General features: G+C 37.9%; 1 protein-coding gene across 1 annotated transcript in view; it reads left to right on the forward strand.

Moving 5' to 3' along the window:
* Positions 1–9,669: 9,669 nt before the first annotated feature.
* LOC137272758 (cholecystokinin receptor type A-like) overlaps positions 9,670–17,868 on the forward strand; it is a 32,599-nt gene continuing 24,400 nt past the window's right edge. The window contains exon 1 of the mRNA XM_067805147.1: positions 9,670–10,185. Within this exon, the coding sequence (XP_067661248.1) occupies positions 9,849–10,185 (337 nt within the window). The 5' untranslated portion in view covers positions 9,670–9,848. The remainder of the gene's footprint in view (positions 10,186–17,868) is intronic.

A 17,868-nucleotide genomic window follows, 5' to 3' on the forward strand; every position in this document is an offset into this window, starting at 1 on the left:
GGCCAGCTCTTCAAAACAGCCACTTTGTTTAGTTTGGGAGACATTTATCGCTTTTTGTCAAAGGGTCAAAGGCTGTCGTCCACTGGTAGCGCACTGGTTGCAGCCCCATGCTTTGTTTAATTTCCAAATGCAATACGAATTGACACGATAGAAGATAACGGGGAAAGCGCTATGAAAAATCGGTATACATGTATTGTCACGATATTTCCTTCAACAGAACACGAGACAGTATAAGTCGTGGGCGTCACAGCATCTATGAAATAATGAAAACTAACGTTATATACCAGTCCTTGTGTTATTTACGATGGCAATTCTTCAATTATTGTCACATTCAAATAGTTCTCACACTACCATCGACCTCAATGTGACATGAATCGCAGATACGAATCCAAACAACGGACATGTATCGCTTGGACGGCTTTTATCTCAACTTTGTAATTATTACACATCCCACCACCCAAGAATGTGTGTATGATAGAATTACATATCATATGTACTCGTGTCTCCTCGTTTTGGTAACATTATGTAAATAAAATATTTCATAAAATCTGGCAAGAGCTTTATCCTCTGATTTTCATTCAACAGTTCTCTTCAGCTGTTTTTAGCGTTGTGTCTGTTAGGAGCTGACAAAGAAAATGGACTCAAATGTGTTGTTGATGACATAAATTTGAATTTAATCCTATAACCGTTCTATGAAGCTATGTGTATGCATTTATTTATAATTTTACAAATTTAACATATAATGCCGTAGCATTACATGCAGACATGGCTATCCAATGTGTACCATGGAATCACGGAAACAAATCAGAACAACACCTGATATATCATCGGTCAAGAGAAAATATATACACAAGTTTGAACATAACAGACATGCGGTGTTAGTTTTTAAGGTTGGAACGTCTGGATCAGCGCTCTTAGCGGATTAGTGAAAGGATGATATATTGAGAAAGATCGCCCACTTACATACTTGAGAGACCATAAAAATATTGTATTTTGCTTAAAGTTGACTTTTAAGACACATTTTAGTTTGATCGAGAGGAAAATTTGGCAACGCTGTAAATCGCTTCACTAATACACGCCATAATTCAAATTTTACTATATTTATTACAAATTCACGAAATATGATAAGCTTATATCAATCAGGATTGGAGTGGTGTGTTGATATAATGTTGAATCAATTAGTAACGAGCATTGAAATTCAAAAACCTAGAAAATAAATCTTTGCATAACCGAAATGTATGCAACACAAAAGAAACTGGGTACACTTCCTGATTTTATGGAGATGGTAGGTTTTAAGACCTTACTTTCAACATTTGACATAAACATCCACTTAGACCAGATTCGTATTTCAAAAGTTGAAGGTCCCAAACACAGTGATAAGGATCCAATCATGATAAGGATCATGATTTTACAGTACATACAGTACATCGAAAACATCAGAATACACAAGGAACGCATAGAGTGTATGGTTGCTCAAATAGGATAAAAGGTTATGACTGGTTGTCATAGTTGAAGTACTATGTGAAGTAACTAGTGTTGGCATCCTGTTAAAGGGTATTTTAATTATGGAAACGACATCCATCGAATACCTATCCTAACAGTATGTTCCGGTTTCTTATTTGAAACCTCCTGAGCATATGTCCATGTCGTTATCCGAAAATGTATATGTTGTTGTGAACGCTGCCGTTTCTGTTAACAAATCTATTTAAATCAGATGCGCTACTACACGCGTGGTAGACAATCAGTAGCCGCTGTCCTGTTTACACGTATTCCGGTCAATGATGTTTATGAGCTGTTGACTTCATTATTAATTGGTGTCTACTAATGAACTGATCATGCCATTTCAGATTTACATTTGCCCACCTACCTCAGGTGCTAATGGCCATAAGAACCTTTAGGTCGCACTTCCTTTGTCTCATGACACCTCAATACAATATCTACGTCATTCAGTGTGGTCAGTTGTACCAGAGAACAAAGATCTGTATTCAGTTCAAATGCCTATGACAGGAGCCATAGTTTATGATAATGTGTTCTCTTGTGTTATAGTTAACACCTGTTGATGAGGGTTAATGTAGTCCCTTCATTAGCAAAGTTCATACGAGTTTACTCCTCGGAAAAATGACAAAGTATATTTTGCATGAGAGGTAGACACGTAATGGAGTTGATGGTCAACAACGTCACAATTGACAGTAATGGAATACAGCCGTGTGCACAGTTTCTTTCAAAACTGAGAGTAAAACATTGCACTTCTGTCCGTTCCCAGGCTGTCGGTATATGACTGCAAAACCTTAAGCCTGTGTGTTCCAATCCAATCGTTTCAACAGTTTGCGGAATACTTTAGAGTTGAGTTGAGTCTAGACTTCTGATGGGTAGTATGATTGTTGCATATTACTTTCACGTATTGGACCGACTGTTGTACTTTACTGCCTCGCGTTCAGTTTGCTCTATTGATACGCGTTGCGGTTACTTCACCGTTACATGTTGCACTTTGTTATATTTTTCTGTTATGCGCTGGATATTTCAGAGGTCGTTGCACATTAGTCATAATGAAGACGTTTCTTAGACTATCGGTGGCAATCTATGCGTACTTATTCCTTTATAGTTATACAAACCACTATAATGACAATCCTTTTCCTTTTGTAATTCCGTATTGCTTTAAGCAACATTCCATACTTTAGTAACTCTATGTTAATGTCATGAATATGCACTGACGTGCATTTTTACTATCTAACGTCCTGCGTAACCAAGCATTTCTCAGTTTTATAAGTACACTTCATAATCCGAACCTTTAAAAGCATTGATTAAGTAGTACGTAACAGATCTCCTCCGTAGGAGATACGTAATCCCACGTAGAAGATACTACGTCCTACCTAGAAGGTACTATGTCCTGCTTAGGGATAGTGACAAAAACATTTTACCGTGGCCCTACTACGCTTTCGTAACATATGGTTACCTAATCTTGCGTAGTTTTAATTCAATTTAATAGAAGAAATCCAAAATGTCAGTAGATTTTTCCCAGTACATTTCCAGGTTTTTCTACATTACACCCACTAAACGTGGGTCTGACTAAAGCGAAAAGCATCTGAGACCTGCATCACTTTGATCTTGCCTGAAACATTAAGTACTCTGACAGACGTTCATCAGGTTTACGTTCTGTCATGGCCCATGGTTTTAGACGTGTCAGCAGCCTCCCCAATGATTATAATCTTCGTCCTAATATGTAACAGACTTCATGATTTTTTGTCCATGTCGGAAAAACTGAAGTTTTACCCACCTTCTACTGACTATGGTAACGGCATCTGAACCCCCTTCTGCGACATATGACACATTTCCATTGACACTTCAAAAGTGCTCTACGGTGAATTATCAAATATCTTAGGAAATCCGACGTCGTACTTTACATGTTATATAATTCCATCTGCATCTGAAAAAAAAGTATTCACTTTCGTTTTTATATGTCACAATAAATTTTGCCCTGGAGTCAATTAATTAGCAATTTCAAAGGATTCTGTAATGGGTAATACATGTTAATTTTGTTTTACACCGGTCCGAGGTATTCCATCAACCAGTCGCCTGAAGCACATTCTGCGGCATTCAACTTTGATTGCATCAAAGACATCAGGATTACCATCGAATATTTGCCTATTTCACTTTTCTTTACTTGTTAACGTTAAGAGCTCAACAACTTCCTGATCTGAATGTTGAGATAATTGTTTCGGTACCCTCGAAGCCAGCTGTTCTCATATACTCTGTAAATCAAAATTTGCCTGACTAATCTCATCTTTGTCCAGCCAAGCTGGGTTCATTTTACTTCCTTCGTGTAGGTTAGTCTTACAAGATGGATGCATCTTTAAATAATTACTTCGTATTAAGGATTTTTGTGGTATGATAGAACATAACACGTCAATATCAGTTCATATATACGTCGCCAAATAACGTTATTTATTTAACCCCAGATCACTTACAATTATGATGTATTATATGTCTGTGCGTAGCCAACTTTTTGTGTAGTGATGTTTTTTGGAATAATCCTACCAAATGCATAAACGCGTAATATAATGTTCAGCGTAATAGTGAATGATAATGCTTTCATAATCATCCTTTCAGCAATGTCAAGGCGAGTGCACCAAGGAAAGGGTTCAAATGTGTTCTGGTGGTTTTTGGCCCGTCATGATACGTATGTGTGGATGGAATGGGTTGATGAAGAACAATTGTCTCTCGTTGTGGCACATCTGTGGCTGGGATCGGTCTGAGGGGAACTCACCAACACATGTGTGCAATATCTACATCCAAATGTTTAGGTAATGTTTTGGTTTGTTTTTACAATTTATTGGAACTTATTTTGGAAACAGAACAATTTCAGTACTTCCATAGAATTTGGAGGATATTGCATATGTCATGTACAGATATTCTAGTGATCGATATTCTGTGTAATGATTCATTCTGCAGGAGGATCAGGGCTGAGTCCAAATCGATGTTCAAGTATTTCTCACACACTATTCGTGTCAATCTTATATCATCTTATTGAGGACAAAGAAAAGACCCAAGCGTAAGAATCCCTTAGTGTGAAAGGTTGTCTTCTTTAAAGGAAACTTAAATTTATTGTAGGGATTCTAAAGAATGATGTCCTCAACAATTTCAAAATATCCGTGTTCAGATGGGTAACATATTTGAAATACAAATCAAAGGAATTCGTCAAACAAGTTCGCCTATACGTATTTGTCTTGTACATCAACTCTAAATACAGTGTCTCAGAGGTCACATAAACTGATTCCGCAGATGTTCAAGCTATTGCATGGTTTTGTCACTCTCCGGTTCAGCTAAGTCCTCATCATCCTCTTGTCGCTCATATTCCAATCTCAGGAGAAGTACATTCACCATCTGATTCCGTTTACGTGTGTTAAAACTGAGAGAGCCGAGGTCACGATTCCCCTTAATGCCAAAGGACACACAAGTAATAAGGGTGTGAGGACTCCCGATGGAGTCCGTGTCTTTTCTGTGACTGGTTCCAGTTCGTCATTTCCATAGTCCGACATGAATCTGAATTAAATAACGAGGAAGGTACTTACTTGTGTCTTAAGGTGTTACACGTATTTCAGCAAAACATAGTGGCACACCAGAGATACACAGCCGCCGGGAGGTTATGTAATGTTTGAAAATGTGCATACCTGGAAGATGAACTTTGATACGCTTGCATACACTCTTGATCAAAGCAACCCTCCCCTTGACCACGTTTGTGGCCGGGGCCAGTTTCAGCTTTGTGCCTGTTCACGATTACACCGCACTAGGAAAACGAGTTGAAATCGGCCCTGTTTAAAGTAAGTGTGAAAGTGATAGACTACACAAGTTCTGATAGAGACACTGATATATACTATACCGTGTATAAGCTATTACGAACAGGTGTTTAAGGAAATGTTTACATAACAAACAATTTGAATGATGTGGAAGCTAAAAACAATTAACAAGATTTGATGTCCTTCCTGAGATTTATATGTGTTGAGCATTCCTTGAAGAGAAGGAAAGCACACACATTGATTTGTTTGAGCGTTCCTGAGGTGAAATGCATACAGAATAATGTGCTGAGTATCCTATGAGTACGACTTTGCACCCCTTTTAGCAATATTCCAGCAATAAGGAGGCGGAGAACACCAGAAATGCTCTTAAATATTCTATACATATGGAGAATCGAACCCGGAGCATCGGCGTGACGAGCAGGCGCTTTAGTCATTACACTACCCCACCGCCCTGTATCCCTTGAGAAGTAATACATACACAATGGTGTGAACATTCACATTCCTAAAATTACAAATTCATAAAGGTATGGCAAATATTCTTTGACATGTGAAACACATACAAAATATTGTGATGAGCATTCGAGAGATTCAAACACATAAAACGATATTCTAAGCACTTCCATAATCCACGAGATAAAGATAACCCGCTTCAAATGATGTACTAAGCATGTTTGAGATTATAAACACAAACAATACACTGATAATCCCTCTCAGATTGCGAACTCATAAATGATGGGGTGAATATTCCCAAACATTGTGTCCTAGGCATCCCTAATAGTAGTAACAACTTAAATGATATGGATATCTTCCTTTGCGATAAAAACACATGAATTTATAAGGATGGGGAGGGATTTCGTATTTTTCAGGTAGGATTTATTTCACGCCAATTAGTGCACAACAGTCACGCTCAGTCTTAATGATTCCAAAAGGTATTTCGTTTTCTTGACGATGTCATCACCGCTTGAAGTGATTGAACTTGACTTCATTCCGTCAGACCTGCGCTTAAGTGGACGCCAGTGTTGAACTTTTATCATCTGGGGTTGTCTTAGTTCGCGCTGTATCAGTGATTGAAATCGAGAGAATGCTCCCATAGACAGGTAATCGATGGCCAAAGTGTGATTTGTTTACAAATGCTTCCCCTAATTGACAGAATGAAGGACTCATCGACCGTTGTCGCCACAGTGATTGATACATGGCAGTTTTAAGTTAATTGTGACGTCTACATAAAGTTGTAACCATATCGATGTTCACATTCATAGAGCTAGTGTGTGAGTGAGTGAGTTATAATTTAACGTCACATCGCAATATTTCAGCTATAGCGTGACGAGAACAAACATGATTATAAAGAATATGTATATATTATAAAACCCGTAGTCACGGTAAAACACAATTACAATTCAAGTTTAAAACTAGCATATGAAGTTAAAACTAACAGCACAATTTGGACAATACATAATATACAAATAGGCTATAGAACACATTCATAGAGAGAACCTAATAGATGTAATATTGTTGAAGAACAAAACCTAATAAAATACATGTAAATTAAAATAATTTTGCGTATACATAGAGATTATTTGCGGGTATTTTAGTCCTAGTCTATAAGATTTATGATTCCAAAACACACGAGGTTAATGAGTGCGTGAGCTTTTCGGCATTACTCCATCAATATTACGGCCGGGGATACCACACATTGTGTCCTTGACGGGAATCGAACCCACGTCTTAGGCGTGACGAACGAACGTTTTACCCACTGGGCTGCCTCACCGCCCCACCAGGTTAATGAATACATTTAGAAAGTAGTCAAATGTAACACACGTTATATTTGAGGGTTACACTTGGTAAGTGAAGGTTCTAGCACTATTGCTAGCACCTAATGGCTGGCACACATACAATATTACATAGAAAGATACTTTGAATGAATCTGAAAACTGAAAACCATACTTTCAAAGTCAGGCACCTAATCACTTAGCTTAGGCGGATGGGACGCAACTCAAAAAAGTATTAGAATCTGTGCTTAACTGAGAAAGTTAATCCGCTATATAACGTGTTACACGAGGGTAATGGTGCCCACACATGCCATAGAAAGGAGTGGTCGGATCACAGTAGGACATCCATTATGACACAGTACAGCACAGAAGAAGCGACATCCGCACATAGCTATAAAGCTGATGTGATTTCATGCTATTAAACCTCATTTCTCAGATTTACTACCTTTGAATGAAACGCCCTTACCATTCGGATGTTTATTTATGGAAATTCTGAGTCTAACTATTGTCGTTTAGAAAATTATTTCAAGAGTTCTTTCTATTTCATTTGGTCGGTTTGTTTATTGGTGGAGAGCGTATTTTTCTTTTAGTTTTATTTTATTTGTTAAAGTGAGCATATAGGATTGAAGCTATTGTTGTTGTTCATCTTCTTTTGTAACTACGTTTTTTACTCCCTTGTCTGGTCCTATTTCAAGAATTGTAGGGAACATTATGTCAGAAGCTACTGCCCTTATGGCATCTGAATCGCCAGATATTTCTACACTGATTCCTCTCTGGTGTTAAAATTATGAATTCACACGATACAAAATAGTCGCATTTTACAAGCAATAACCTTTAGCGGATCGGTTCTGATCCAAATACCCAGTAGCAGGACGCCAGCATATGGAATTTCAATATTAGACATTGTGAATGAACTGTGGCAAATTATGCAAATTATTAACTCCACTGAAATATTCTGGGTCAATATTTGTTGTATTAAGAGCTTCGTAACAGAGCGCTACGTATGGATATAAATCTTAAATACTGTGACTGAACTGTATACAATTATACAAATTATCCTACAAATCGTTAAACGTATGATCCTGTTAATTTTTAGCATTCGTCGTGAATATTATTCGCGATAATAATCATAATTATTTAAACTATCCTAAAACAAAACACCTTAATGTATTTCATGGTGTGTTTCATTAAATATTTCAAAAACGATTTATTGATATTTATTCTCAGGAACCCCTCCTCAGTCCCTCACGAACTGCCACAGGCATAAACGCCTATCCAAGCAAATCATCCCAGTCGCCTATTTTTGACTTTCCGCCGACAAAAACAAATCAGATCGATTTGCTGAATGATTGTTGGAAAACATCTAATCCCCTCATCTGACCGTTAACCACTGAATTAACCAATTACGAGTACGATCAATCGTTAACAAAAAAAAATAATAACTCAACAAAAATAAAGCAATAAGTAAAGAAAACACGTGCTCTTACGTCTGTTTCTGGTTTTAAGGTTTTGAGTAGAGTCGGCTGCATTTGCGTAATCGGATCAATGTCTCGAACTGAGGCTTTAGTGGAGCGAGTTTCTGTTGAAAGCTATTAACTAATAGAACGCTATATGTTTTTCTATCGTTTGATCTCTCTTATCACGTACATCGTAACGGATATTGAAGATCGCATATCATCCGAAGCATTGATACACATCCGTCCTGTTTCACCAGTTTTCCTTCAAAAAATAAACAGTGACAATTTAAATGTATTTTTATGTAATGTATTTGACAAACACAACTAGCAAATCCTATCATGAACAATTACGACAAATTGCATTCTAGTGTATCATTGTTTTCCGTCATTGAAACTAAACTAGACGCAATGATCCCGCAATAGCCAAAACATCGCCTCAGATAAATCAATATTCTGTTATTTCCTTGGGCCCCTCGAGCAACACCTCCTTATTGAATTCAAATCATCATTTAGTCTTTGAAGTACAGACGTGCATCATATGAACTTCGGATGATGTGCCTGAAAGTAGCTCAATCACATTTTTTAAGGAAGTGGATTGCTGAAATTGGCAGAGACTTGTTTCATGGACCAGGTACAAGCTAGGGATTTCTTATTCCAAGTGAAGTAAATTATCAAGCTTCTAGTGTATCGTATTAAAACAATGATATGACGAAGTGTTTCTCCACCAATCCTAGTCGATGTTAATGATGAATGTTTGTTGGGGAGACAATTGCCGAGAGGAACAATGGTTTTAGGCAATTCGTGGCATTTCTTCTATCGAAGAAAACATGCCGTCTTATAACCCTGAACAAAGATTAAAGACTAAAGACTGTTTACTGTCTTCATAGGAGTAACTTTTCCAACGGCGCTGCTCAGGGGTTATCTCCCGGAAGATATTTTCCCATCACGTCCTTTCATATACTTACCGTCTAATTGACACATCCTATTAACTCTAGTCATTAATTGAAACGGCATTGTTCCACGACTTGGGGCGGAAGCAAGCTTTTGATAGAAGAAACCCGCCTTTACCTTCCCTCCCAAGGAGGCCTGCGGTAGAAGGAAGGCAAGAGAGGTGATTAGACACAGTCACCAGAGTCGCATCGACCAGCCAACTACAGCTTGCCGCACTGGTGGATGGATCTTGTCAAGTGCCTTTACACGGTGAAATGAACTCTATGATCAACGAAGCAGAACAAATGTTCACGTAGCAACTTGTATCCGATAATTGTCAGGGGTGGTCTCGTTTTAGTGTTGAGTTGCCTTTGCAAGGGATTACTTTGTGTTTCGTCATGTCTGTCTCTGGAGCAAGCAAGAATGAGAGTGTGTTTCACAATAGCACGTGGTCACGGGTCTACAGCAACAATCCCGGGTTGAGACTTAGTGCTGAGATACAGATAGCTTTATATTCCATCATCTTCCTTTTGTCCGTCGTCGGTAATGTGCTTGTAATTGTGACATTAATCCAGAACAAGAGAATGCGTACAGTGACCAATGTGTTCCTTCTGAATTTGGCGATCAGTGACCTTCTTCTCGCCGTCTTCTGTATGCCTTTCACGCTGGTACCGGTTCTACTAAGGGACTTCATATTTGGCGGCGCCATGTGCATAATGATTCGCTATCTACAAGGTAATTGTATTGTTCTCGAGTAAAAACCAATGCTGAATATCTCCATTAAAAATTAATGACTTTCAAACAGTAATTTTAATTTGAAGCTAAGCTTTAAATGATATGTATACAAAAAGTACTAAATCAGCTTTGGTTCTTACATATCATGATTGTTATTTATGTACTTTTTACCTACATATATACATATTATTTATATGCGTGATCCTACCTTATAGGTATTTAGACAAAGTAAAAAGAAATTTGGCTACAAGAAATTGATACTTTTGTTCAGTTTGTTTTATGAGTCTGGGAAAAGTTTACTCTATGTCATTTCATATTAGATTTCAGCAGAATTTCGAATTTCATGAAGATTATTTTTTGGACTTACCAAGTAGGACTACCGTAGGTAACATTGTATTGATAGAAGGAACGCGGAATAACGTTTTTTTCTTGCTGCGTGCTCACTCTTAATGTGTTGAAAACGAAAGCAACGCACAATGCAACAGGTATTCACGAGCATGAACGTACACGTCTTATATATACTCTACTCCTCAGCTTATACGCTACCTCAAAAGCTCACATGTGGGTCGTTCACTGTATGATCTGTGTTACAGATGAGGAACACATTCTTGTCCAGATGGATATCATACCCCGACCTTTACTCTTCTCTACTGAAGCTTACACTTTAAAATCTTAAGTATGTAACTTATGTATGATAGACATAGTATTTTTTAAAACTTTAACAATAATATGGCAGAACATGAAAAGCTTGAAAGCTACAAAATGAAAACAGGGCATATAAAACACTGGTGAAGCCACCCATGAAAACTCATGAAGTTTGTGCGTAGCTGATGGAGGAGCGCAATGAAGTATATATATTGATGTGGAAGGGCGACGTTTATATCGTTTTCAATACATTAGAGGTCTGATTAAACATTGATGGGGCCTTAGTATTGAGTGTTTATCAGAGTCAAGTAAAGTGGATTGGATGGTCAGGCTCGTTTAGGAGGAGATGACGTGGAAGTCTTTGGGCCCTGGGTCACCAGGTTATTGAATTCGGACTTGATTTTAGACAAGAATAGTGTTGAATTCGAAACAGCATTCTCTCAAACAGTTTTCTCTACCCAATAAAAGCCATTACATTTTATTGATTTGCACATTGATCATTCGATATCAATACAGTCACTGGAAGAAATGGGTAAATTACGTTCTTGGCCATTAATTTTCAAATTATACGTTACAGCATTAGGCACACTTTTTTAAGAAGCATTTAGTTAATATTCATAAAAACCTTACTTAACGTACCCACGACGTAGCTTGGAAGAATGCAACGTCAAGAAGTATTTACTCAATGTTCATAGACACCATTACGTCACGTCCTCATGACGTAGCTTGGACGAATGCAACATTGAACTACATATACTTCATGTCCCCATGCCGTGATGAAGGCAACGCTAAGAAGTATTTGCTTAATGATCATAAACAGCATTGTTTCACGTATCCATGACGTATGCTTGCGCATCTGGTAAAAATGCAACGTTAAGAAGTATTTACTTCATGTTCATGAACAACATTATTTCACGTTACCATGCCATAGTAGAATAAACGCAAAATCAAAGAATATTTACTTTATGCTCACGAAACAATATTTACTTCACGTCCCCATGACATAGCTGGGATGAATGCAACACTGGGCATGTACGTAATGCCAAATAGTGTCTACGCGAAATGCGGAGCAACACTGTTCCCATCGGCGACCATATATTTGAAACAAGATTATCAATTCATTGATGAATTCAGGGCTTGTGTATATTCTGTTACAGCGTTTAACGTTGATGAGGTTTTCTTCTGCCACCAGAGATACATTCGTGTCACGAACTGGATAGTTTAAGTAACAAAATGAACTCCACATTCACATGTGGACTTCGCAAAGTGGCGAAGAAAACGATCCAGCAATTAATAATCACATATTGGCTTTCAGAAATTGGCGTCCAAAATCAATAAGATTTAAACCAGGATATCTTGTTTTTAATAAATAGCTTCATATACTACAAACGAAGGGACGCCTGTCTTCCACATGGTCTAGGCTGTTGTTTTGGGGCTTTGAATCAAACGTTTGAATTTGATGTAGGTGTGTTTCACAACCCCTGCTTCTTTTTGACAATGTTTCATTTCACTTACGCCCAACGAATACTGAATGGGTAGCGTCACTACATGTTCAAACGTCGTTCAAAGTGCCCATTACGCACACAAAAAAGTTTTATTTATCTTAGAGAGTAAATGACCTTACCACTTTTAAGTCTATATGACCATCAAAGTTTAGGGTGTTCCCATACTTTTTGTTTGTAGTACATGTAAGGTTAATACCTTATCAATAATGCCCTGTCACAGTTATCGTGCTTTTAGTACAGATAGATAAGGTACGCTATTATTAGCAACTGATTTCATCAATGTGTTGGCCTCCATTTGACAATGAATTTATTATAGATGGCTCTGTGTAATCCAACCCGTTCGCTGCATGTCTTTATCGGGTTCCACGTCCGCTTGTCTTTGTGTTCCCATTCATCACGTCTTTAATGATATTTGTATTAGAAGTATCAATGGATTTCAAAGCAGTCGTGAGTGCACCTGCTGTCTTCGCTAATTTAGTGATTCCTAAACACATATAAGTGATGTGGGTCTAATTGTACAGTGGGTTCTGCTTTTAAAGGAGATCTGCCATCATTAAAGATTTTTTCCCTTTATTTTGATAACTGAGGAATATAATGAAAAGTGTTCCTCAAAATAATTCATATAAGACTCGTCAGTGGCTTTGCTTTTGGATATTACTTTGCTGTCAACGATGAGGGTTACCTTTGATTTGTTGGTCCAGGTGTTTTGTGATCTGGTCATCAAATTTCATCATCGTAGCACTGTAGGTGTCTAATAAATGTGCCAGAAGATGAAAATAGGTATGTTTAGCGCGTGACTGTGTGAGGGTTTGTTCTTGGAAAGTTTGGAGGAACGTGACAACTCTTGATAGTGTGGTCGTCATTTTCAATCAGAAGTAGTCAAAGTACTCTGAAGTCGAAGAGCAGACAGTGAGATGTGCAATATTTAACTTGCAAGGTCACAAAGGCTAGTGACCGTGGAAGTTGACTTTGGTGTACGAGAATGTGGATATTTGAATGAATGCGTGGGTAAGGACGAGTGTGGATGGTTGAGAGCGAGCGCACAAGAGAGTGAGTAGGCGCGTGAGTGAGTGAATGAGCGGTGGAGAGTTATGGGTAGAGGTCGCAGGCATTGATTTTGTTTGAGGTTGGGTGAGAGAACGAGCAAAGAAGTGAGTTGTTGGTTGAGTGAGTGAGCAAAGTGAGTTTATTGGTTGTCGTGTGAGTACTTTTGTAAGCATGCGAGGTTGAGTGTGGAGTGGATGGGTACGCAAGTGTGATTGAGTACAGAGGTTCTGCGTGTGCGAACGAGTCTTAATGTTACGGTCTATGGGCGATTGGATAGTTGGTTAGATGAGTAAGTGAGTGAGTGAGTGATGACGGGAAGCAAAACGTGAAGGAACAGAAGGAGACATCAAGCCGATTAGTTAGTGACACATGTCGCAGTCATGAATGCCACGAACAGTTGAACCTACGTCCTCATTACATGGCTTACTCTCTGGGGTCGACCACATATAACTCACTCACTTATTCTTAGAACACTTTGTCACCAAATACAACAGCAAACCATTAGTTTATGTCTGACTCAAATAGTACACACTGAAATAGGACGTGTGTCTTCACTCCAGCTCGGCCAAATATAGTGGTTTGATACAATCATTTATATCCAAGAAAACGTCTTAGGCAAAAAATGAATGGATTTAGATATTTGTCAAATTATCAGTCTGTCGATAGGCATGGTCTTTTTGTTGTTTTTTGTTGTTGTTTTTTTTGTTTTGTTTTGTTTTGTTTGTTTTTTTTTGGGGGGGTGTGTTTTTGTTTTTTTAAATTATTATTTTGTTTGTTTTTGGGTGTTTTTTTTTTGTTGTTTGGGTTTTTTTTTTTGTTTGGTTGGTTGGTTGTTTTTTTTGTTTGTTTTTTTTTTTTTTGTTAAAAAAACACTAGTTTGATATCTCTCCTGTATTACCCACCATCATACGTAATAAATGTTTACCGTAACTATGAGATTTGATTGTTGGATTTGCCTGTTGGGTTGGAATTGCTAGGGACATCAAACAGTACGGAATAAAAACGATGAACTGATTTTATGAATTGAATTTGTTGACCTCGGTAAAGCATCACCTACACATTGCCTTTCTGTGATGATTCAACACCATAAAATTATTGATCAGTGGATTATTGAGTTTGGATTGAAGAATTGCCTCCAATCAGTCGTGAAGCAATTGGTACCTTCAGATTCCATAATTGACAGTGACCGTGCTGCCCCAGTTTGCATCAACATATAATAACATTTTCCAGTGGTTTAGTGACAGTGATTTTGCCAATGTGCTATAATTCTGCGCAATATTTGAAATTAAAGTGGCGTTCACGATATTAACATATAACGTCGTGGCAAGAGTACAAAGTCTTCACTATCCTCAAAAAACAAAATGATATGATAAGAAAAAAAATGTGGAACGTGAAAATTTTGTGAACTGTGGAAATTATTTGAATGGATTTGTGAATATCAGTGATGACACCAGGTCCCGATTTCTGAAGACGCTTAGGACAAAATGTGTTTCTTGTTCGTCAGATAAGGGCGAACAGTTTTAGACCGCCATTTCGCGTTTGTGTTGAACATGGGATTACTCAAAAGATTTTTACGAGTCATTTTTACTGCGACACAGTGGTGTTCTACTGTACATAGAAACCTTGCCTTTCTACGATGTGCCGTCAATGACGTCGTTGCGTGATCTGGCATCAGTGTATCCTTTCCGAGTTGAAACCAACAAAAGTGGTGTCATGGCTTTGTCTAGCTCGTTGACTACAACAACGGGAAATAATTAACTACGGGTTGATCTCACAGATACGTCCAGATGGACCATGTAAGCTGGGGACCTGAGTAATCCACACACATTTTGGGATCAGAGAGCAAGTTGAATCACCTTGAACAGTATTTTGTTACTCATATTGTTACGGGTACTGTTGTGAGATTCATAATCTGGCATTCTGAAAAGGACTTCATATTTGGACGACCTCACTGGTTAGTACTGCCTCAAGAGCTAGAACGACCACTATATGAATAGAGTAATAGTCCACTGGGCCTTAACGCCGCACAATCGGTGGATCTGGACATGACTAAGGGGTGAAACTCTGTTCAGCTGTCTACCGTACAGACTTCAGTTTCTTGTACTTCAATACATCGGCTTTCTTCAATGAAGTTCAGGTGGTCAATGATTTCCTCTGAAACAAATTAGTTTCTTTGAGAGACTGCAACCCACATGGTGTCAACTTTGCATAACATTTGTCACGATGAAAACACACCAGGTTCCTAAAGAGCAATATCAGGTCGCATTGTACATGCGTCATCATGAAAAATGTTACTCTTCTATCAATTAAGAGTGCTTTTTCATATGTTATCTTGACAATTTATAACTGATGTGTTTTTTTCGAAATTCGTGAAAGACGGCAGTTGCGTCATTGTGCATGTATTCCAAGGATGTTGAGATGGTCACTGTGTGATTTCGGGGGAACATTTGATGATATCAGGGAACGATGGAGCATAACAACTACTTGAGCAAGACAGCTTGTCTCCAACTCGGACCAATATAGATGTAACAGGATGTAATAGGCTTGGGTCTAGATCACATATGGTGCGTTATGCTACTTAAAATGAAAACAGATATGCCCTCTGCTGATGGCGTAAGCTTCAAGGGAGAATATTGGAACATTAAGTGCTGATACTCAAGGGCGATCAACTAGTATATGCCAATCTTATTTATATGTTAAACTGTGTCTTTGATGAAGCAAGATACAAAGATTTAAAACCTTAGAATATTTTTATATGTCCTCTTCTTGGCTGAATTAGGTAATGCAGTCTGAAGCATTTTATCCCTTATTCGATTTCCAATTAAACACTGTTAGGGTTGTAAATGTTCAAAGAAATTCCGAAAGAAAATTCGATAGAAATATTTTCGTGAAATCAAATCCCTGTGAAATTCCATTCTAAAATCAACAATATCTGCTCCTTTGACCATGGATTAATGACAAGACTGTGACTGACAACGGGAAATGGTTATAAAAAGTATTCTCGGACGAACAATTTCCAAAATTTAGTGACTTGTAAATGGATTTAATCCATGTCATTACCATTGCGTTCACGAATCCTATCTCCAGAAATAAATACATCTAGTGGAGGAACTATGTGCTCACACACGAACAGGTGATTTACTTCACTAATGGTAATACTGACACGATGATATTGAAAGTGACTTTGTGGCTTGGGCTTCACAGCGCACGTCAAGTGTAATTCTGATCATTCAAGCCGCTCGAATACTAATGGGAAACGGTAGTAGAATGTATAAAGATATACGTTTTAAACGTTCTTTGCTGTTGAACCATAATTAATAAATGGTTCGCGAAAACACACGGTGTGAATATTTACAACAGGTATATGGATATCCTCTTCAAATTTATTGTAAAGCATGTGACCTACAATAATAAGAAGTTGGTATTCACATACTGGTCATATACGTTCACCAACTTCTAACTGCCGCTCAAAATGTCTTACAGTCTTAAGCGTATCTCCATATCTGACCAGGTCGAATGCAGTTGAGGTATTGTAATCAACGTTGGCATGATGTAAAACATCAAAACAGGCTTAGATTTATTACCTTACACCGATAACAGAGTGTCAGAGAAAGGACATTCTTCTAAACTGTGATTTTTTTAAACAAGATATAAATATCAGACCGTGTTTCAAGTTTGGAATATGGCTAATTAAAACTACAAGATGCCTCTGATGTTCCATGAACAGTTGTAACGGCGTGTTGTATTCTTTCGCGAGTAACTCTTTGATTTAGGTGAAGATGAAATGCTTCCGTGCTTGCGCGGCATCCATACGACATTCAGTCCAAAAATTATAAACAATCCGATCCCACAATATTGCTGAAAATTGACAGTTATTTGTTTATTTACACATCACATCATTGAAATTACTTTAACATCCGTCTGCATAATGTGGTAACGTGTTGTATATCCGGAATAATACGTTTGCAATCTTCGACATTTGAAGGACATACAGAATCGTTCTCAATCCCAAGTACAATTGAACCATACTTCGTATTCTAAAGGTAAGCAGTAAAGCGTAAGTTGCGTTTTGTGTTGTTGGTGTGTTTCTTCGTTTCTTTTTATCGCCTTCAGCAATATTTCAGTCATATAACGAACATCTTGCTGTTGTGTCATGACAAGACAGTCCAAGAGATTCATTGTGTATCCCTGATCACGAGTCATAACCCGCTCTTTGAAATCTTTAAAATCAGAGCACGCCCAGCTGGATATCGAAGTTTCTGAAATGTTGGCACTTGATGTACTGGACTATTCTCCAGAAGTGAAGGGACAAGTATAATTCGAAAGGTTTTTTTATGCTCGCACAGTGTTATGAAAAGTAGTTTGTCAAACTGAATGTGTATGAGATATCTGGATATAAGACAGATAATCTGTTTCACTGCACGTATATTTCATTTGTATAGAAACAATGGAAGGGAATAGGCTTTCTGACAATTATTAAATGAGT

The sequence above is a fragment of the Haliotis asinina genome, chromosome 2, assembly GCF_037392515.1.
Source record: "Haliotis asinina isolate JCU_RB_2024 chromosome 2, JCU_Hal_asi_v2, whole genome shotgun sequence".
NCBI classification, from domain to species: Eukaryota; Metazoa; Mollusca; class Gastropoda; order Lepetellida; family Haliotidae; genus Haliotis; species Haliotis asinina.